The sequence below is a fragment of the Pongo pygmaeus genome, chromosome 12, assembly GCF_028885625.2.
Source record: "Pongo pygmaeus isolate AG05252 chromosome 12, NHGRI_mPonPyg2-v2.0_pri, whole genome shotgun sequence".
Lineage (NCBI taxonomy): Eukaryota > Metazoa > Chordata > Mammalia > Primates > Hominidae > Pongo > Pongo pygmaeus.
In genome coordinates, this window is record NC_072385.2 from 41,383,802 (window position 1) to 41,407,807 (window position 24,006).

The 24,006-nt window shown below is 41.6% G+C and overlaps 1 protein-coding gene across 1 annotated transcript in view; it reads left to right on the forward strand.

Annotated features, from left to right (window-relative positions):
• Positions 1–13,487: 13,487 nt before the first annotated feature.
• LOC129030377 (glycosylphosphatidylinositol anchor attachment 1 protein-like) overlaps positions 13,488–24,006 on the forward strand; it is a 29,092-nt gene continuing 18,573 nt past the window's right edge. The window contains exon 1 of the mRNA XM_054475644.1: positions 13,488–13,713. Coding sequence (XP_054331619.1) covers positions 13,651–13,713 — 63 coding nt within the window. The 5' untranslated portion in view covers positions 13,488–13,650. The remainder of the gene's footprint in view (positions 13,714–24,006) is intronic.

The following is a 24,006-nucleotide window of genomic DNA, read 5'->3' on the forward strand; positions in this document are numbered from 1 at the left end:
GGTCTTGCATTTCCATCAAACTACTTCTTACAGGGTCCTAAATTTCCATTAAACTTAAGTTGAAGGAGATTGTCGGAAAAAAATGTTAGGCTAAAGGAATATTAAATTTTTTAACATTTATACCTTTTTTTTTTTTTTTTTTTTTTTTGAGATGGAGTCTCGCTCTGTCGCCAGGCTGGAGTGCAATGGCGTGATCCTGGCTCACTGCAACCTCCACCTCTCAGGTTCAAGCAATTCTCCTGCCTCAGCCTCCTGAGTAGCTGGGACTACAGGTGCACGCCATCACACCCAGCTAATTTTTCTATTTTTAATACAGACGGGGTTTCACCATGTTGGCCAGGTGATCTGCCCACCTCAGCCTCCCGAAGCGTTGAGATTACAGGCGTGAGCCACCGCACCTGGCCTAACATTTATACCTCTTTAAGAGGATCTGTCTCACAAATTCTTATCCTCTAAGTCTAAGCCAAATAAACAACACTAACCAATATACTTTCAATGGACTAATTACAAGTTACCTTTCCATGGAAAATAAAACATTTTGGTTTTTCATTTTCTAGGTGTAAAAATTGTTTAGCCCACATTACCTTTAAAAGAGTATTTATATTGTAACCCCCAGTACTATTGCATAACTCTTCAATTTTCTATACAACAGAGAATGAGACACAATTAGAATTCTATATTCCCCATTTAAAAAACTGGCTTAGGCCAGGCGCAGTGGCTCACGCCTGTAATCCCAGCAGTTTGGGAGGCCGAGGCGGGCGGATCACCTGAGGTCAGGAGTTCAAAACCAGCCTGGCCAACATGGCAAAACCCCATCTCTACGAAAAACACAAAAATTAGCTGGGCGTGGTGGCATATGCCTCTAATCCCAGCTACTCGGGAGACTGAGGCAGGAGAATCGCTTGAGCCCAGGAGACGGAGGTTGCAGTGAGCCAAGATTGTGCCACTGCATTCTGGCCTGGGTGACAGAGAGAGACTCCATCTCAATAAATAAATAAATAAATAAATAAATAAATAAAGACTAGTTTAAAATAAACATGTATAAAAAATGAATTTACCCTTAGTAATAGAGAGGAAACCATATACTGCCTGAAATATCCCTACAATGTAGCATTTGTGAAACCTTTAGCATTTTATTCATATGTCTATGAATTGCATTATGACTTCTCTTTATTACACAACTCAGATGATTTGTTCCAAAGAAGTATAGAAACCTAACTTTGTAATGAATACCCAGCTGAGTTTCTTTCAGTGGAGAGCAGAGAGAGGTATATTTGGTATGACCAGCGTTCAGAGCAACTGAATCGAACCTCCACGGTGGAAACCCTGATACTCTTGCTAGCTGATGTGTGCGGCTTCATCGGAGGATGAGTGTGTCTTTAGCGTCAGCTGAAACAGGGAAGATCGCTTTGTTAAAGTTATCACGTATTTGCGAGAAATACTTTCCAGTGATGGTAAAAGCCATGTGTATTGTCCTGAAAAGTCTCTAAGATGCTTTAATATAAGGTAATAAACCCATAGACAAATAGATGAGTAGAGGCATCCTTTAAGAACAGTTCTGAGGCGGGTGCAGTGGCTCACGCCTGTAATCCCAGCACTTTGGGAGGCTGAGGTGGGTGAATCACCTGAGGTCAGGAGTTTGAGACCAGTCTGGCCTTGTCAGACATGGCTAAACATAGCAAAACACTGTCTCTACTAAAAATACAAAAAATTAGTTGGGCGTGGTGGCAGGCACCTGTAATCCCAGCTACTTGAAAGGCTGAGGCAGGAGAATTGCTTGAAGCCACAAGGCAGAGGTCACAGTGAGCTGAGATCATGCCACTGCACTCCAGCCTGGGTGAGAGTGAGACTCCATCTAAAAAAAAAAGAAAACAAAAAACACTTCTAATAGGTGCAAGATTCGAAAGTTTGAGAAATAATTACAATTATTATTTCATATGATACAATTGTTTTTAAGAAATTTAGCCTAATGAATGTTAGGGTTGGATGGACCTTGACTTGATTTTTAACTACTGACAAGGTCACATAATGTGGTACGTTTTATGGACAATACATATGCTTTGTTGAATATATATTTCTTCCCTTAACAATAAAACCTGTTTCATAGCATGTCACACCATTTGTTAGCTTATCTCCAGAAAAAACTGTGATGTCATACAAGAGTCCCTTTAAAACCTGTTTGGATAATAATGAGTATTACAGTCATTCAAAACTTAATTAAAACGACAAACTCAAATATATGAAGAGATTTCTCAATGCCAGCTCACTTCTTTTCTGAACCTCTAAAGCATTTTATAGATTTGTTTATGAATTTTGAATTTTCAGTATGATAGATGTTTGAGTATGTTTAAATCATATATAGCCAGAAAAATACAATTCTCTAAAGTACATCACAGGCTGGTAGTGTTGAAGACGTGCTAAGTTAACATTGTGACAACATGAAAGGCTGCTGTGAACTGAATTCTGGTCATAGCACAAGAGTAGTGCATACAAGCACAACCATAGGAGATTGTGTGGGTAAAGGATACTTTTGCTGAGTTCATAGAAAATAGAGGAAACATCTAGGTGTTCTGGGTTATGCTAATAGTTGAAAACAGCAGCAGCGAGCTTTGTAACCCCCAAGCTTAACATATCTGGGCCTGAGATTCCTCACAACTGAATGAGGTTGAACTAAATGGTTGATTCTCACCTAGCTACACTGCCCTTCTCTCTTGTCCTCATGAGGCTATTGTAAAAATTTGATAAGATCAAGGACTTCACATGGTAGCTGGCATCTACTTAGTGCTGAACAGGTAAAAATAATCACTACTATAATAATAATAATAATAATAATAATTATTTTTTTCGAGTCAGAGTCTTGTTCTGTCACCCACGCTGGAGTGCACTGGCGTGATCTCGTCTCACTGCAACCTCTGCCTCCCAGATTCAAGTGATCTCCTACCTCAGCCTACTGAGTAGCTGGGATTACAGGCGTGCACCACTATGCCCTACTAATTTTGGTACTTTTAGTAGAGATGGGGTTTCACCATGTTAGCCAGGCTTCTCTCGAACTCCTGACCTCGTGATCTGCCCGCCTTGGCCTCCCAAAGTGCTGGGATTATAGGCGTGAGCCACTGCGCCCAGCCCCACTACTATAATTATTAACCCTATTTATAAAACCTAATTAATCTACCTTAGGTGTCAGTCAGGTCCCTACACTGGGATTGTTTAGGAACAGGCTGGATGATCCTTTGTTGACAAGGATTTAGTAACTGGTTAAAACTAGGACTAGGATCCAGGGAGCAGGGGAGAGGAGTCTAGATACCTCTGTTAGTTCTATTTATGTGAAACAAATTACCGGAAACCTCAAATTACCAATTGATTTGTGTTGAATGTTAGGAATGTCTCTCAGACTTCCTTCATTTCTGACCCATAGACTCTCTTCAAAAGGACTCTTCTAATTAGACAAAATCTACCTCTTGATTATATCACAGTCAGAATACTATAGACCTTAAATATATCTGCAACCACCCCCCATCCCTGCCACCTCCAGCATTGCCATGTAAGGTTATCTAATTAGGGAAATGAAATCCCAGTATATTCAGAAGTCCAGGCCCCCCGTAATGGGAGGAGATTGTACAGGAGTGGACTCCAGGGAACAGAATCTGGGGGCTGTCTTAGAATTGTGTCTACCAAAATAGCCTTTCAGTCCCCTTCCAACTTAGAAAGTTGGAGGTTCTAATTTACAAGGAGGAGCAGCTCAAGGTTTATCAGAAAGAACTGGGAGAGATGAGAGAGTGAAACAACAGGAATTGAGCTCCCGCTGTTCAGCAGAGAGAGTGCTCTGTATGCTTCAGCTGATCTGATTCTCACAAGAACTGGTAGCACCCTCATGAGGAGGCGTGAGCTTCCCAGGACAACACACCCACATCTTCATTGCATTTCCTCTCCTTTTTGGCTGTGATGCTCTCGATACTAAACTTCAGCGCCTCATTTGCCCCATCAGTGCCTTGCCTGTCCAACCCTCTTCCTTCTTTCTGCTCCTACTGCCCTTCATCCCCTGCCACCAGTCCATCCTTGCCCCAGTACGGCTGGGGACATTCACCCGCATACTGCATGCTCCTGTGGCGTCTCCTTCTGCCTGTTTCCTCCCTCCTAGCCTCCTCTCCCTGCCCTCTCCTGCTTGTTAAGGTGAGGAATAACCATGGCAGTGTAGGTGGGAAAGTATGAACAGGTTTGACATTTTAAAGGAGGAATTATATTAACATCAGACTTCATTCATAAATTATGCATTATTTATCCATGTTCATATAAATATTTGCCATGTGTATGAACACATAATACTAATATAATGGTTAAGATGCATAATTTTGTGTCCTATGTTTCTCAGTTCATTTTCAGTCATTTTCTGATGGATCCAAATTTCTACTAATAAAATTATGTTTAGAGCTGCATAAAAAGCTAGAAACTGACCAACATATGGTATTTTTCAGCAACTTTGGCTGCATGTGTATTGAAAAGTATTAATCTATTGAAAAGTATTTAATCTTTAACCTCATCACTTATTACTTGTCACAAAATTTTGCATTCAATAACCCAAATAATATCACAATCCTATTTTTATCTTACTTTTAAAAATTGAGACACATGGCAAAATTCTGAGTTCTTAAATGAATTGTGGGCTAAAGGGTTCTTTTTAGAAATTTTTTAATTTTATTTTTGTGGGTATGTAGTAGGTACATATTCATGGAGTATGTGAGATGTTTTGATTCAGGCATGCAGTGCATAATAATCACATCAGGGTAAATGGGGTATCCATCCCCTCAAGCATTTATACTTTCTTTGCATTACAAACAACCCAATTATACTTTTTTAGTTATTCTAAAATGTACAATACATCATTGTTGACTGTAGTCACTCTGTTGTACTATCAAATACTAGATATTATTCATTCTACCTAACTATATTTTTGTACCCATTAATCACCCCTATTTCCCCTCACCCTCCACTTCCCTTTCCAGCCTCTGGTCACCATCCTTCTGCTCTCTATCTCCATGAATTCAATTGTTTTGATTTTTAGCTCCCACAAATAAGTGAGAATATGGGAAATTTGTTTTTCTGTGCCTGGTTTATTTCACTTAACACTATGACCTCGAGTTCCATCCATGTTGTTGCAAATGACAGGATCCCATTCTTTTTTTACAGCTGAATAGTACTCCGTAGGGTATATGCACCACATTTTCTTGATGCATTTGTCTGTTGATGGACACTTGGGTTGCCTCCAAATATTGGCTATTGTGAATAGTGCTGCAGTAAACATGGGAGTGCAGATAGCCCTTTGATATACTGATTTTCTTTCTTTTAGGTATATACCTAGCAGTGGGGTTGCTGGATCATCTGGTAGTTCTATTTTCCATGTTTTGAGAAACCCTCCAAACTGTTTTCCATAGTGGTTGAACTAATTTACATTCCCACCAACAGTGGGATTTCTTTTCTCCCATTCGGTGGGTTGACTCTTTACTTTATTGATTGTTTCCTTTCCTGTGTAAGCTTTTTAACAAGTGACCCATTTGTCCATTTTTGCTTTGGTTGCCCATGCTTGTGGGGTATTACTCAAAAAATCTTAATCTAGGCCAATGACCTGGAGGGTTTCCCAGTATTTTCTTGGAGTAGTTTCATAGCTTGAGGACTTAGATGTAAGTCTTTAATCCATTTTGATTTGATTTTTGTATATGGCAAGAGACAGAGATCTTGTTTCATTCTTCTGCATTTGCATATCCAGTTTTCCCAGTATGATTTATCCTTTCCCCAATGTCTGTTCTTGGCACTTTGTTAAAATTGAGTTCACTGCAGATGTATGGATTTGTTTTAGGGTCCTCTGTTCTGTTCTATTGGTCTATGCGTCTGTTTTCCTGCCAGTACAATGCTGTTTTGATTACTATAGCTCTGTAGTATAATTTGAAGTCAGGTGATATGATTCTTCCAGTTTTGTTACTTTTGTTCAGGATAGATTTGGCTATTCTGGGTCTTCTGTGGTTCCATGTAAATTTTAGGATTTTTTTCTATGTCTGTGAATAATGTCTTTGGTATTTTGATAGGGATTGCATTGAACCTGTAGATTGCTTTGAGTAGTATGGACGTTTTAACAATATTGATTCTTCCAATCCATGAACATGGAATATCTTTCCATTTCTTTGTGTCCTCTTCAATTCTTTCATCAGTGTTTCACAGTTTTCATTGTAGAGATCATTCATTTCTTTGGTTAAGTTTATTTCTAGATATTTTATTTTATTTGTAGCTATTGTAGATGGGATTATTTCCTTGATTTCTTTTCCAGATTGTTTACTGTTGGCATATAGAAATGCTACTGATTTTTGTATGTTGATTTTGTATTCTGAAACTTTACTGAATTTATCAGTTCTAATAGTTTTTTGGTGGAGTCTTTAGGTTTTTCCAAATTTAAGATCATGTCATATATAAGAATAATTTGACTTTTTCCTTTCCAATTTGGATGCCCTTTATTTCTTTCTTTTGTGTGATTGCTCTAGCTAGGACTTCCTAAAGGGTTCTTGATAGAGTTTTTTCCTGGTTTGAGTTTTCTGATGAATTCCAGCAGATAGTTTTTCTACTTTGACTTTAGGATTAGTATTGCCCCGCTGTGAGAACTGTAATACTGACTGAGGAATGAGTGATCACTGGGCCCTGTCCCTCATTGGTTACACTGAAATTGTTCTGTACTATGCGAATCCTTGTGTGTCCTACAAGAGTTGCTCTGTGAGTAAAGGGTTTCTTATGTTTATTTCACTTCCTTCTCCAGTATACATTATCTGATGTTCCCCTATTCCATTTTAACCACACCAGGGGTATATGGAAATCCAATTCTGACACTAACTATCAAGAGTTAGCATCAGACTTCACATATTTAAAGGCTCATTCCCACAAAGCTGTTCTTAAGTTTTCAGATGCTAGGCACACCTTGAGGGGTCCCCAAGCCACTTGTACTTCTACACAACTGGCTATAAAATCAGAGGTTTTCATTTCCCCTCAGATTCAATAATTCACTGAAATAACTCACAGAGCTCAAGAGTAAGCAATAATTATGATTACAGGTTTATTAGAAAACATACAACTTGGTAACAACTAAATGAAGGGATGTATAGGACGAGGTCTAGAGGGAATGCAGAGCTGTGTGCCCTCTCCCCATGGAGTCACTGCTGGTCACCCTCCTGGTCAGCAAAGTGTTCACCAACCTAGAAGCTCCCCTGAGCCTCAGTGTCTAGAGAGCTTTCTGAGGTTTCATTATGTGGGCTTGGTTGATTAAATCATTGACCACATAATCAAACTCAATCTCCTGCTCCTCCCACCCCCAGGTTGGGCTGGGTCAAAGTATCAACCCTATAATTGCATAGTTGATCTTTCTGGTGACCCGTCCCCATCCTGAAGCTATCTAGGGGCTCACCACAGTCACCTCACTAGCATCTCTAAGACACTCCTATCACTCAGAAAATTCCAAGGGTTTTTGAAGCTCACCTGGATTTGGGCTCTGGAGAAATCCTTCCTTCCCTCCACAGAACTGCTCCTTGCTTCAACTGGGAAATCATGAATGATTTGCAGAGCTGATGATCTCTGGGCAAAGTTGCATGGATTTTGAATTCTGTGTGAGAACTGTGCGTGATCTTCAGATCTAAGGCAGGCTCCCAACAAGACAAGGCGAGCATGGAAGGACACCTGGGGAAGAGCACCTTGAACACCAAGGACATTGAGGACCCTTCCCTGGAGCAGGAAGGAAAATACCTGACACCAAGCCCCAGACAGTCTCAGAAGCAGTGAAGATTTAAATGTTTCCACAGTGGGTTGTGGAATTTATTCTCATAATTAATCCAATAAAATTAAGATCCATTGGAACAATCTAGGTTCTATCTGGAAAAGAAAAATACCTGTTATTTTTATTACTGTGGCCTCAAACCCTAGCTTAGTGCCTAAAACAGTATTGTCACTTAGTAAAAATTTAATCCATTTATTTATTAAAAAAATAGTCATTGAGTTCCCAGCACTGTTCTCAATGTTGGAGATGGAGTAGTAATAAAGACACAAAACTGTGGTCAGGAAGATGTGTTCTAGTGGTTGATAAACTAGATTTAAGTAAACAAACAATGTTCAGGCAGTTGTAAGTGCTGTGAAAGAAAATAGATGAGGAAAGAGACAAAGTGGCGTATGTGGAAGCTGCCTGGCCTGACGGGCTGAGCACCTGATGAAACCCTACCTCTATACCCAACCTTCAGCACCTGCTGTCACACATCCCTGTCACCTGTGGTCACCACACACCTAAGACCCCTGCAACCACTGACATTGGGAAATTGAGTGAGTCATTTCCCTAACACAGCATTGGATGGATGAGAAAAAGACAGCCCTTCACTTATGTTCCCTGAAAGGACATCCTCAATGGAGAATGAAAAAATTAATGTACATGTTGGGAAGGACATGATCTCATGATGAGTTCCTGACCTGCCATGAGCATTCCAGAGTTCTGGAGAAACAGAATTTGCATGAATACTTCCCGGACACAATTACTAACAGAAGATCCAGGCCGAGAGGAGAAATGTGCTCGTCTGCTGGCAAAGGGTAATCAACTCAGGAGAAAGAGCAAGTCCCCACGCACCCGTGGGTTCCTTGTCAGGAACTCGGCTGCCACCTGTCTTCCTCCACGTTCTCTTTCAGGATAGTCTGAAAACTAAGCAGACAAAGCTGAAGAAGGATAAAGAAACCATGAGGCCCCGCTCTTATTCACCCCGTCACGGACCTCCAAGCCTTCATCTGGGAGTGAGTGGCACCAGCTCCAACCCACATGCACCTGCAGGGTGATCTAAGGCAAAGAGGAGGAGCCCTTTTTTCCCAGGTCACAAGGAAGAAGGCTTTGGCTACAGCAGCTCATAAGGAACATATGAAAATCCTCATTTTATAGAAAAATAAGAGGATAATTATAGTGTTTTTTGCTTTGCTTAGACCTGGTATTCAGGGATATCATGTAATTCCCTCCCTGATGGCAACTCCTAGGAGGACCTGACTGATGTCACATGGTGATTCTTGTTTGCACAACCAAGAACAAAACTCTGTGACTTAATACTTCTTGGTTAGGTGCATTAGCATTCTTTCCCTAACACTCACCCAGCCCTGCAGAGCAACAACCTCCCTGCTGTGCCCTGCCCTCACCCTCCCTGTCCTGTCCCACCCTACCCCATCCTCCCCATCCTGCCCCGTCCCCCACCCCCAAGCTCCCCCCTGCCCCCACCCTCCAATGCACTTTCCCTCAATCATCTTGACTCCCCAGCATGTGGGTTCAGGCAGCACCAGAGCCTCAATCCCAGCTCCATGCCCCAGGGCCTGAATGTGCGGCCAAGCACATTTGGAATCTGTTTAACAGTGGACATAACAATTCAAAGCCTCATCCCCTGTTGGAGGGTTCAGTGGTTCACTATGCTAGTTTAGCAATAAACCCCTTTTACCAAAAAAAAGCGGGAGTGAGCCCTTTCTAATGCTACTGCTGTGTCTCACAGTCCCCCTATGGCAGTGGAGCTCATAGAATACAGAAGGAAGGAGCTTAGTTTTGGGAGACATTTGACTCCTTTGGAAATCTTAGTGAAATGGTAGCTGGAGTTCTGCCTTAGTAATTATCATTGGCAGGAACATCTCAGCATTTCATAATTTATGTTTTTGAAGCAGTTGCCAACAGTAGACTACTTTCCAGAACAACGTTAATAATTGGATGTATTGCATGGACAGATAGTGATAATGAGTCATGAACAGGGTGGGAAGACAACTCCTTGAGTGAAGTCCCCAAAAGAGAAAAAATCCCCATAGCATTAACTGAGACTCTGTGAATCAGTTACTTGAGATTGCTTATTTAATCCAGCTTGTTTAATCCTCTGGGTGAGGTGACTCACTTTTGGAGGCCAAGGGTAGATCATGAGGTCAGGAGTTTTAGACCAGCCTGGCCAACATTGTGAAACCCTGTCTCTACTAAAAATACAAAAACTAGCTGGGCGTGGTGGTGCATGCCTGTAATCCCAGCTACTGGGAAGACTGAGGCAGGAGGATGGCTTGAACCCAGGAGGCGGAGGTTGCAGTGAGCCGAAATCGTGCCACTGCACTCCAGCCTGGGTGACAGAGCAGGATTCCATTTCAAAAAAAAAAAAAAAAAATCCTCACAATAAGTGTGCTATTTGTGGATCAGCTGTCCATATAACAAGTGATGTGAAGTAAGTTCTAAAAGCTTTATGAATGTGACCAAGTCTCATGCTACAAAATGACAGAGCTAGAATTTAAACCAAGCTCTGCCTATCTCTATCTCAAATTTCCACATGTGTTTGTCTTGAGAGAGGTGGACACCAGAGTCAGGTTTTACTGGGATATGTCTCCTGTCTGACCAGCGAGGAGAGGCTTTTCCTTATTACAGAGCCTTGTCTTTTCAGTCTGTACACACAGTCACTACCCTACCCCAAGCCCAGGTTCTACTCTATGCTCCCATGTCTCCTTATTTTTACTCTAAACCAAAAAGTACCTGAGACAGATCTTCATTGATTAGAGGTTTATTTTGCCCAGGTTGAGAATGTACCCAGGAAAAAGAAATGCACATTATAATAGGATCTGTGACGTATGCTTTTTCCAAAGAGGGTTTTGGGAACTTCATTATTTAAAGGGAAAAGAGCAAGCAGGAGGGGAAGAAAAAAGAGGAGGGAGGGTAGGCAGCAAGGCAAGTGCTTTCATTCTTGTGGGGCTCTGATTAGCGCTCAATGAATCCACATTTCACATAACACAAGCATATGAAATTACAGCCATCTATTTGGGAACAAAAGGAAGGCAGTTTTTGCCTTACTCAGTCTCCCACGCTTAACTTTCCCTTTAGCATAGTGAGTTTGGGGTCCCAAGATTCTATTTTTCCTTCACATTACTCATCCTTACTCATTGCAACACATACGTACCAAAGACCAACAGTTCTCATGTCCATCTGACATTTTGCATCTATTGATCAAGAGTCCAATCCCAGATGATTCCAAATGTCACCTTTTCCCTGGCTGTATTTGCCCTAACAGATAGGTGCTACGTCAAAGCCACCCTTTGACTGACTACAATCACCAAGGATCTTCCTGTTCGTAAATCTTGGTAAGATCACAGTTATCGCCCTGTAATTAAATTCCATGGAATGTTTCTCAGCCTTTGGGTTGGAACTAAAGCAGAATTGGAACATAACCTCTTTTTGGGAACTTTATTTTTCCTAGTATGCTCTGACAGCTCCAATTTCTGTCTATTATCAAACTATTCTAGTCACTCTGGACATGTGGATAATTGGAATAGAAGAGAGAGACCAAAATTAGACCCATGTAAATGCAGTCAACTGATCTTTTTCACAGAGAAAACGGAGCCTTTTTAAATATAGTCTTCTTAACAAATAGTAAAGGAACAATTTGGTGACCATATGGGGAAAAACAAATATAGACATAAACTTTACAACATAAAAAAATTTACTAAGAATAGTGCATAGACTTAAATGTGAAATATAAAACTAAACTAAAAACTTTTAGAAGAAACCTTAGGAGAAAATCTGTGTGGTCTTGGGTTTTGCATGAGTGTTTATACACAACTCCAAAAGCATGATGCATAAAAGACAAAAATTGATAAAATGAACTTTTTTTTTTTTTTTTTTTTGAGGTGGAGTCTCGCTCTTGTCACCCAGGCAGAAGTGCAGTGGCTCGATCTTGGCTCACTGCAAACTCCACCTCCTGGTTCAAGCGATTCTCGTTACTCAGCCTCCCAAGTAGCTGAGATTACAGGTGCCCGCGACCACGTCTGGCTGATATTTGTATTTTCAGTAGAGACGGGGTTTCACCATGTTGGCCAGGCTGGTCTCGAGCTCCTTACCTCAGGTGATTCACCTGTCTCAGCCTCCCAAAGTGCTGGAATTACAGGCGTGAGTCACTACACCTGGCCGATAAAATGAACTTTATTAAAGTTAAAATTTTCAGAAGTGTGGAAGACCTTGTTAAGAGAATGAGAAGACAGGACACAGACTGGGAGAAAACCTTTGAAAAAGACATAGCTAAAAAGGGACTTGTATCTAAAATACTTTGTAAAAATTAACAACAGGAAAACAAACAACCCAATTAAAAACGGGTAAAGATCTAAACACCTCAACAAAGAAGATATACAGGTAAGCATAAGAAATAAACGGGAAACACACACAACATCATTTTTCATTAGGGGAAGGAAAATTAAAACAATATGAGATAGTCCTAAACACTGATTAGAAAGGCTAAAATCTTAAAAAAAAAAAAAAAGACAATACCAATAGTCATCAAAGATGTGGAAGAAAATAAACTCTCATTCATTGCTGGTGGGAATGCGTAGCGGTACAGACACTATGGAAGACATTCTGACAGTTTCCCCCCTAAAGCTAAATATAATCTCATTCTATGATCCAGCAAATCACACTCCTGCTTATTCAGCCAACTTTTAAAAAGCTTATGTGCACACAAAAAGTAGCACATAAATATGTACACCAGCTCTCTTCACAATGGTCAAAGACTGGAATAAATCAGGATGCGCTTCAATAGATGAATGGATAAGCAAACCAGGCTACATCCATGCAATGAAGCGATAGAAAAAAAAAAACAGTTATCAACCCATGCAAAGATATGGATGAACTCAACTCTATCTATATTGCTAAGTAAATGAGTCGGTCTGATGAGGCTATGTACTGTATGATCCCATTTACATGACGTTCTGGAAAAGGCAAAACTGCAGAGAGGGTAAACAGATCAGTGGTTGCCAGGGGTTTTGGGGGCAGGGAGCTTGAAGAGGAACATTCTTTATGATGCTTTAATGGTGGACACCTGCTATTATGCATTCATCAAAACCCATAGAAGGTTACAACCCAAAGAATATGTAGTAAGGTATGCAAATTAACATAAATCACTGAGGAGGTTAGAGGATGTCAGGATGGAATGCAGAATGTGACAAAGAACCTAACTGTGTCACAAATGTATGAAACAAACGTACCGCCGATGGTGGGGGAAAGGTGTTGACCAAAGTGACTTTGGAAATGACAGAGATCCAGAAAGCTAAAGGCAAAGGAAACTGTCCATAAATGGTGCTGTCTCTTTTAGAAAGTTCCTTCCCACAAGGGTAACAGTTAACAGTTCTGAAGCCACTCTACCTCTAGTGCGGAATTGCACAATGAATTAAATACGTGGCAGATAGGCGTGAGCCTGGTTTCTCACTGCTGGAGTGAGAAGTCACAGATGAGAAGAGAAGCTAGAATGATCCATACGCTAATGGGTTAGAGCCGAAGACATCAGTGTGACTCATGCTTACCTTAATTTAGACACATGTTCCAGGAGTCTGTATCCACGTGAGAATATGCATGTTTCCTTGTACTGTGAGCAGACAGCACTGAGAAGCAAGGCTTCCCTTGTTAGGATAGCTATTATCAAAAGGACAGGAGATAACAATGGTTGGTCAGAATGTGGAGAAAAGTGAACCCTTGTACACCGCTCTTGGGAATGTAATGTTTCTCAAACAAGTAAAAATAGAACTACCGTATGATCCAGCAATCCCACTTCTCGGAAGATACCCAAAGGAAATGAAATCAGTATCGTGAAGGAATATCTGCACTCCATGTTTAGTGAAGCATTATTCACAAGAGCCAAGACATGGAAAGAACCAACTGTCTGTCAACAGGTGAGTGGATAAAGCAAATGTGAGGTATATATAGAATATAAGGCAGAATGTTATTCAGCATTAAAAAGCAGGAAATTTTGCCATTGGCAGCAACAACAAGGGTAAGCCTTGAGGACATTATACTAAGTGAAATAAGCCAGACATAGAAAGACAAATACTGTGTGATCTTGTATATATGTGGAATCTGAGAAAGTCAAACTCATAGAAGCAGACAGTAGATTGGTGGTTGCCAGGAGCTGGGGGTGTGGGAGGTAGGGAAATGGGGAGGTGCTGGCCGAAGAATACAAACTTCCAGTTATAAAACAAACAAGTTCTGGGGATCTAACGCACACATGGTGACTCTAGTTAATAATGCTGTGTCACAGCATTTTGGTAAGAGAATAGATAGTAAGTGTTCTAACCCCATGTGCACACATGATGCAGTGGATGTGATAATTAGCTTGATTGTGGCAATCATTTCACGATGTATATGTATATCAAATCATCACCTTGCACACCTTAAATATATACAATTTTCATTTCTCAATTATACCTCAATAAAGCTGGAATAAAAGTTTCTCCCGAGGACAGATCTTATTAAGAGGAGAATGCTCTGGCATATTTCAAAATGGTGCCTGTTCTCCTCCACCTGCCTGAAGCCCTCTGAGATTTTTCTCCAGGATTCACTGTGAAAATCTGGTGGAGCTCCAGGAGGTAAGGCTCACAAATGTGCCCCCATGACTGCCTTCCCCTGCAGCTATCAGACTCATCCTCACTGAGCCCAGCGTCACCAGCTTTGCAGGCTCCCCTCCTGCCTGGCACTCTGGTTCTGCTGCAGTAGTTGTGGTTCTTTTTTTTTTTTTTTTTTGAGATGGAGTCTTACTCTGTTGTCCAGGCTGGAGTTCAGTGGCGCAATCTCGGCTCACTACAACCTCCGCCTCCCGGGTTCAAGTGATTCTCCTGCCTCAGCCTCCTGAGTAGCTGGGATTACAGGCGCACACCACCACCCCCGGCTATTTTTTGTATTTTTAGTAGAGACGGGGTTTCACCATGTTGGTCAGGCTGGTCTTGAACTCCTGACCTTGTGATCTGCCCGCCTCAGCCTCCCAAAGTGCTGGGATTACAGGCGTGAGCCACTGAGCCCAGCCAGTTGTAGTTCTTTGTATTTGACTGTTGGTCTCTCCACCCTGAGGGGCTGAGGCTTGTCCTGTGACTTCACTTCTCTTACGGATCTAGGAAGAATTCCAGAAGTAAGTTTTTAATACGATCTTCCAATAAAAGAAACCAGAGCTTCTTGGAGAAATTGATAATAATGGGACTGGGGCAGCAAAAATACAAGATTGGATAGTACTGAAATAAGGAAGTGCTCAAAAAACAAAACTAAACAAACCCCGCAAAAATCGAATGTTGTCAAACAAAAGAAGGAGCTTTTGGAAAGCCCTCCCAGTGGCCAAAGCACGAACAATTTGAGCATCAAAATAAATAATGTAGTATTAAATTATAATCGAAAGCTTAAAATAATTATCCAGGTGTCCATGATGGTATATATAAATGATTAAATGAATAAATGAGTGAATAGAAATCCCTTATGCAGAAGAACTAATGATTAATGCAGATAATCAGTCAACAAGGAGGCAGCACAAACTCCCCACTTCTTAAGTGAGGGCTTTGCATAGTGATTTCATTCCAAAGACCACATGCAGTATAGACAGGGGAAAAGTTACTTCCCAGTGAAGAAAGCTGATAAACATAACCTCAGCCAGGTGATCAGCATTAACGTGAACAGGGTCTTGGGAGTGTGTGCCCTTGCTGTGATGTAAGAAGAATGGCACTTTGGCCGGGAGTGGTGGCTCACACCTGTAATCCCAGTACTTTGGGAGGCTGAGGCGGGCGGATCACGAGGTCAAGAGATCGAGACCATTCTGGCCAACATGGTGAAACCCCATCTCTACTAAAAGTACAAAACTTAGCTGGGCATGGTGGCACTTCCCTGTAGTACCAGCTACTCGGGAGGCTGAAGCAGGAGAATTGCTTGAACCCGGGAGGCGGCGGTTGCAGTGAGCCAGGATCGTGCCACTGGCTCCAGCCTGGCGACAGAGCAAGACTCCATCTCAAAAAAAAAAAAAAAAAAAAAAAAAAGAAGAAGAAAAATGGCACTTTACCTCAGATCATCTTTCTCAGAACCAATAACCCCAATCTAACAATGAGAAAAACATCATTTAAACTGGAGGACATTCTACAATACACCTGACCAGCACTCCTCAGTATCTTCAAGGTTATCAAAAACAAAGAAAGTCTGACGAACTGCCCCAGCCAAGAGAAGCCAAAGGAGACATCACTGCTAAGTGGTATCCTTGATGGAACTCAAACAGACAAGGAAAATGTATCAGTCCATTCTCACACTGCTATAAAGAACTGCCCAAGACTTTATGAAGCAGAGAAGTTTAATTTATGAAGCAAAGAGCTTTAATTGACTCACAGTTCCCCATGGCTGGGGAGGCCTCAGGAAAGTTATAAGCATGGCAGAAGGCACTTTTTCACAGGACGGCAGGAGACAGAATGAGTGCCAGCAGGGGAAATGCCAGACACTTAGAAAATCATCAGATCTCCTGAGAACTCACTCACTATCAGGAGAACAGCATGGGGGAAACTGCCCCCATGATTAAATTACCTCCCACTCGGTCCCTCCCATGACACACGTGAGAATTACGGGGATTACAATTCAAATGAGATTTGGGTGGGGACACAGCCAAACTATATCAGGAAAACTAAGAAAATCTGAATAAAGTATGGACTTTAGTTTGTAGTAATAACTTAATATTGGTTCATTCATTGTGATAACAGTATATACTGATGTAAGATGTTAGCAAGAGAGGAAACATATGGATGGGTCTGGACAACATGAAAAATCTTTGTGCTATCTTCCCAAATTTTATGTAAATCTGAAACTATTCAAAAATAAAAATTTAGTAATAATAATATAACACATAATAAATAATTATATGTATTATAAAAATATGTTAAAGTGACATTTGGAATTATATGTTAGTCTGTATCATTTACTTTTCATTATAATAAATGTTATTATTTCAAAACATTATTATTTTTTCAAACACCTGTTTGTTTAATTAGTTGTACTATTAATCACAAGTAATTGACAGTGATAACTGGCTGTACTTTTTTTTTGAAACAGGGTTTCCCTCTGTTGCCCAGACTGGAGTGCATTGGCACCATCATAGCTCACTGCAGCCTGAAACTACTGGGCTCAAGCGATCCTCCCACCTTCACCTCAGGAGTGTACCACCATGTCTGGCTGTTTTTAATTTTTATTATTTACTTATTTTTTTTGAGACAGGGTCTCACTCTGTTGCCCAGCTGGAGTACAGTGGTGTGGTCACAGCCTCAGCCTCCCACCTCAGCCTCCCAAGTAACTGGGACTACAGGTGTGTGCCACCACATCTGGTGAATTTTTAAATTTCTTGTAGAGACAGGGTCTCACTGTGTTGTTCAGGCTGCTCTTGAACTTCTGGGTTCAAGCCAGTCCTCCCACCTTGGCCTCCTGAAGTGCTGGGATTATAGCCGTGAGCCACTGCACCTGGTCCCTATGGTTTTTTACTAGGAGCATTAAAAACATTTATTATAATGAAAAGTAAATGATACAGGCTAACATATAATTCCAAATGTCACCTTAACATATTTTTATAATACATATAATTATTTATTATATGTTATATTATTACTTTTTGTTTTTGTGTTGCTATGTCCTGAGCTCATTCTCTCTCTCTCTCTTTTTTTTTTTTTTTTTTGAGACAAGGTCTCATTCTGTCACCTAGGCTGGAGTGCAGTGGTGTGATCATAGCTCACTGTAGCCTTGACCTCCCGGGCTCAAGCGATCCTCTCCCTCAGTCTCTAGAGTAGCTAGGACTATAGGTGTGCACCATCACGCCAGGCTAATTTTAAAATTAATTTTTGTAGAGATGGGTCTCTGTACGTTGCCCAGGCTTGTCTTCAACTCCTGGGCTCACGTGAGCCTCCTGCCGTGGCCTCCCAAAGTGCTGGGATTACAGGCATGAGCCACTATGCCTGGCCAAGGGTTCACTCTGTAAAAAGCTGATTACCTTTCACCAGGGTAAGATGCAGACTTTAAAGAATCTATTTCAATTCATGGTCAACATTTTCAAAAGAGTAGCTTTATAAAATGATGCTCCAATGGTGAGTTCTTTCCTTGTGAGTGGCTCTCTTATTCCAAAGAAACTTCTCTTAGTTGTGTTTCATGAGCATCTTTTAGCAGTGATACAAATACTCGCCACTGGAAAAACAATATTCAAGGACTGGAAGAATGTTAACAGAATTTATGATGATGATTTGATGTTTCATTGTGATGTTTTCTAAAACAGAAGTGTTTATATATTTTTTTAGAAGTGTTTAAAAGAATATTCAATCTCATAATTTTCTAGATGCTTTGCAGAAAGTGATAAAATCAGAGAAACAAAAATTATGGGATACCATATGAGTGATTTTAGGTGTTGTCACATTTCGTAAAAAAGAAAATTACCTCATAGAGCTATTATTGGAAGGAATTATTGGAAACCCAAACACTGGAATGTTTCCAATTTTAGCTGAACTTACAATTACGTTATGATGTCCATATAGCTAGTCATGTAGCTAATGATAAAAAGGGATCTGTGCCTTATTTGTATAATAAAGTTCAAAAGGAATTTTTGATGCTTCTAGGAAGTCACGTTAAACTTGAGGTATAATTGAGAACACCAGAAGTAAAATACTCTTCTGACCTTTCAATCTGCATAACAGAAGTAGCCAATCATGACCTAATGTATCATACCACAAACTGTGTTCTGACAAGATCGGGTGCGTTCAGGGTGGTATGGCCGTAGACATATCACAAACTATGTTCTATTAGCTATGCATACTTCATGAACTAATAAATATACCTTATCAGTTACTGGTATTGTACTGCATTGTAATTGCTACAGTACTGGTACCGTACCAGTAACTATATATATATGCACACATAATACGTTACTGGGTCATAAGAAATTGTCAAACATAGCAATTATGTCACTTGAAAACAAAATACTCTAAGAACTATATTTTAAGAATATAGTTTTGCTGATGGAAAAAAATAGAATAAAAAAGTAGATAAAATTAAGAATCCTGGGCTGGATGTCGTGGCTCACATCTGTTATCTCAGCACTTTTGAAGCCTGAGGCCAGTGGATTGCTTGAGTCCAGGAGCTGGAGACCAGCCTGGGTAACATAGTGAGACCCCTGACTCTAAAAATAATAATAATAATAAAGAATTCTGGAAAAAACTACAAATAGAGGATAAATCAAGTCTTTTAACAGAACAAACTGGAAACCTAGAGGAAATGGGTGATTTCATAGAAAAATGTAAATTGCTAAAATGGACCCTGAAATAAGGAAAACAAAAACTGCAATTTGCATAAAGAGCTGCCATATGACCCCACGACCATATGGGTTCACAGCTAAAGGTTAACTGACCTTCAGCTAATTCCGTATTGCAAATGGTCAAGACCTAGAAAAACAAACCAAAAAAATGAGATTCTCCTGAATTCATCTTGTATTTTAATATGAATACTTGATACAGATAACATTTCCTCTAATCCACGACTCCGATGACTAAAAACATGCATCACCTATGCACCCCTACAAATCTGCTGCCAATTAAACTGTGACTTTCTTAACAAAGGAACGATAAGTATTGTTGATGCATTTACTTCCATTATAGCCAGGAAAAGAAGACTGTAGTGAGATTTGATTTTGTTATAAATAATATATTTAAATGTAATGTAGTGGATTCCGCGCAGCTGTTTTCCGCCCGTGTGCAGGGCTTTGGCGCTGTGGGAAAACAGACCAACAAAACCTGGGCAACCGGGGCGCCCACCTCGCCGGCCCCAGCGTCTCAGCATCGGGGACTCTCCCAGAAACAAGCCAGAATCTGCAAATACACCGCGATAGGCGATGACCAGGAGCGGCAAAGCCTCGAGGAGGCGAAACTTCTAAAAAGGAAGTGTTTTAAAAATGTTCTCTGTCAAAGTAAAGAACCACGTGCGGAAATCCCAGAAAAGTGACCGCTTCCGTGCGCAGTTTTTAAGAGCGGTCGGAGGGCTGGGCGCAGTGGCTCCTGCCTGTAATCCCAGCACTTTGGGAGGCCCAGGCGGGCGGATCACTTGAGGTCAGGTTCGAGACCAGCCTGGCGAACATGGTTAAACTCCATCTCTACCAAAAAAATGCAAAAAAAAAAAAAAAAATTAGCCGGGCATGGTGGCGCGCGCCTGTAATCCCAACTACTCCGGAGGCTGAGGCACCAGAATCGCTTGAACTCGGGAGGCGGAGGTTGCAGTAAGCCGAGATCGCGCCACTGCACTCCAGCCGGGAAGACAGAGACTCCGTCTCAAAAAAAAAAAAAAAGAAAAGAAAAGGAACGGTCGGGAAAGCCGCGGCAAAGCTCCCTCCTCGGTCCGGGCCGCTCCCCTCCGCGTTCCGCACGACCGAACTCCTGAGAAGAGGGCTCGGTTCTCCCCGCGCACGCAGTGCCCCGGCTGCACACGGAGCACGCATGCACGGCGCGCGGGTGGAAAATAGCGGGATGGGGCGCTCCCTGCCGGTGGTCAGCACACAGTGCAGGACTACTTGAGCCCACTATTTTGGAGTGAGTTGCACGCATCGCTTCGCGGCTGCGCCAATGCATCACTGAAATTCAGTGTACAGATTATGCCACGCGGTAATTTTGGAAATTCAAACTAAAATGGAGCCGGCTATTCCGTATCTTGCTTGGAATGGATGGATATAAGGATCAAAGTAAAAGGGCAATAATGCAAGTTAACTGATTTCCTACATGTCAGTAAAGAACAATTGGAATTTGATTTGAAATAAAAGAAAAATAATTTACAATAGCACCCCCAAAATTGAGTCCTTGTATAAACCTAATAAAATATGTACAAATGTGCATTCAGAAAACTTTGAAACACAGTTGGAAAAAAATTAGACAAAAGCTAAATAAATAATTCCTCCAAACTTGATCTACAGACCCAGTGCAATTCCAATCAAAATCCCAGCAAAGACACCAATAAAATGTTTCTAAACCTAAAATCGACAATATAAGACTGAGGAGGAACAAAGTTGAAGAATTCACACATCCAGATTCCAAGACTTATAAATCTATGAAGAGAGTGTAACATTGGGGAAGAAATGGTCACACAGACAAATGGAACAATATAGAGAGCCCCTAAATAGACCAACATAAATATAGCCAACTGATTCTGTCAAAGAGCAAAGCTGCTCAGTGGAGAAAAGAGTCTTTTCCACAAATGGTGATGAAACAGCCAGATTACCTTGTGGGATAAAACGAATGTACAAACAAACTTTACAACGTACACAAAAATACATACAAAATTATTCATAGACTTAGAATTTAAAGTAGAAAACTGTAAAAATTCTAGGATAGAACATAGAAGAAAACCTACCTGACCTTGCATTTGGTGATGAGGTTTTATACACAACACCAAAAGCCAGTCCAGGAAAGGAAAACATGATAATGTATACCTTATTAAAACTGAAAATGTCTACTCCATAAAAGACCCTGTGGGCGGCAAGCCATCCAGGCGCCGAGGCAAGAGACCGAGGACACGAGCTGTTCCAGTATAATAAAATGTAAAACAAGAATAGTTATACCAGATATAGATCTTAGAGATATATGAATATCATTAATCATTAGTTTGTAGTGATTACTCTTCATCCCAATATTATAATAATCCTCGCTCTACAATCGTAACCTAGGAAAAACCAGGCCATACAGAGATAGGAGCTGAGGGGACATAGTAAGGTGTGACCAGAAGACAAGAGTGCGAGCCTTCTGTTATGCCCGGACAAGGTCAGCAGAAGGGCTCCTTGGTCTAGCGGTAACGCCAGTGTCTGGGAAGACACCCGTTGCCGAGCCGACGGTGGTCTAGCGGTAGTGAAAAGTGTCAAGGAACAACACCGCTACTTAGCAGAATGGGAAAGGGAGTCTCCCTTTCCCCGGGGGAGTTTAGAGAAGACTCTGCTCCTCCACCTCTTGTGGAGGGCCTGATATCAGTCAGGCTCGCCCACAGTTATCCGGAGGCCTAACCGTCTCCCTGTGATGCTGTGCTTCAGTGGTCGCGCTCCTAGTCCGCCTTCATGTTCCATCTTGTACACCTGGCTCTGCCTTCTAGGTAGCAGTAGTCAATTAGTGAAAGTACTAAAAGTCTCTGATATGCAAAAATAATGGCATAAGCTGTCTTTTTCTCTGTCTGCTCTCTCTCTCTGCCTCGGCTGCCAGGCAGGGAAGGGCCCCCTGTCCAGTGGACACGTGACCCACGTGACCTTACCTGTCATTGGAGATGACTCACTCTTTACCCTGCCCCTTTTGCTTTGTATCCAATAAATAACAGCACAGCCAGACATTCTGGGCCACTACCGGTCTCCGCGCATTGGTGGTAGTGGTCCCCCAGGCCCAGCTGTCTTTTCTTTTATCTCTTTGTCCTGTGTCTTTATTTCTACACTCTCTTGTCGCCGCACACAGGGAGAGACCCACCGACCCTGTGGGGCTGGTCCCTACAAGACCCCATTAGGAGAATGAAAAGGCAAGGCACAAACTGGGAGAAAATATTTGGAAAACATCTATCTAAAAAAGGACTATTATTCAAAGTATACCAAGAAAGTAAAACTCAACCAGAAGAAAACAAACAATCCAATAAAAATGGGTGATGATCTGAACAGACACCTCACCAAAGAATACATAAAGATGGCAAATAAGTATTACCAAAAGCAGCTCAATAGCATATGTCATCAGGGGATTGCAAGTTACAACAACAGTGAGGTAGCTGTGTGGCTGTGAGGGTGTTTCTGGAAGAGATGAGCACTGAATGGGTAGACCGAGGATCGCCATGCTCACCAGTATGGGTGAGTGACATCCGATCCACTGGGGGCCCAAATAGAACAATGCAGTCTCTCTCTTCTTGAGTTGCAACTTTCGTCTTCTGTCCTTCCTGGTTCTCAAGCCTTTGGACTCTGAGACTGCACCAGTGGCTCCCCACTTGACTATCAGGTCTTCAGGCTTGTGTGTTATACCTCTGGTGTTCCTGGTTCTCCAGCTTGCAGGCAGTAGACTGTGGGACTTCTTGGCCTCTATAATCATGGGAGTCAATTCCCATAATAAATCTCTCTCTCTCTTTTTTTTTTTTGAGACAGGGTCTGGCTGTTGCCCAGGCTGTTGTGCAGCAGCGCCATCTCGGCTCATTGTAACCTTGACTTCCTGGGCTTAAGCAATCTTCCCACCTCACCTCCCCGAGGAGCTAGGACCACAAGTGTGCACCACCATGCTGGCTAATTTTTTGTAGAGACGCTGTTTCACCATGTTGTCCAGGCTGGTCTCGAACTCCTGAGCGATCCACCCATCTCTGCCTCTCAAAGTGTTGGGATTACAGGCGTGGGCCACTGCACTGGGCACAAATATCTCTCTCTATATAGAGATATGTGTGTATATATATGTAAATATATGTATATAAATATAAAATTCCTATTGGTTCTCTTAGAACAACTCAAATATAAAAACAATGACAATAGCAATTGCTATGGAGGATTAGGAACAAGAGGAGCTTATCACTGTGGGTGAAAGGCATAATGGTACAGCCACTGGCAGTGCCAATGGTAGTTTTGTCTCAAAGCTAAACGTAGTCTCACCATATGGTCTAAGAAAGCAGCTGTGCTCCTGGGTCATCAACTGCTTTGAAAACTTATGTCCAAACAAAAAAACATGCAGTTATGTACAGCACCCTCTATTCAGATACTTTAAGTTTCCAGACACTTTAAATCAGGATGTCCTTCAATAGGTGAATAAAAAACAAGCTGAAGCACATTCACACAATGGAATACTACTCATCAATGAAAAGGAATGAGCTGTCAAGTCGCTGAAAGGCAGGAGTGAGACTTCAATGTATATGACCAAGTGAGAGTGGTGGAGAGAAGAGGCTGCACTATTCTATTTAGATGCCCTTCTGGAAAGGTGAAGGTAGAGACGCAAGGAGATCTGGGCTTGCTAGTGGTTTGTGAGGAGGCTGTTGAATAGGGGAATGGGGAATGGCAGGAGGTCCCTGGGGCCAGGGGGCCATGGGCTTCCTCTGGCTGTCAGCCATGGGGAGCATTTGCGGAGAAGCTTAGCTGGCTTACCAGCGTGAGCACGGCTACTTTTCCCTAGGAAGGGATCCCATCACACGTGGATCTCTTTGGGGGCATTCTTGGGAGGATATTT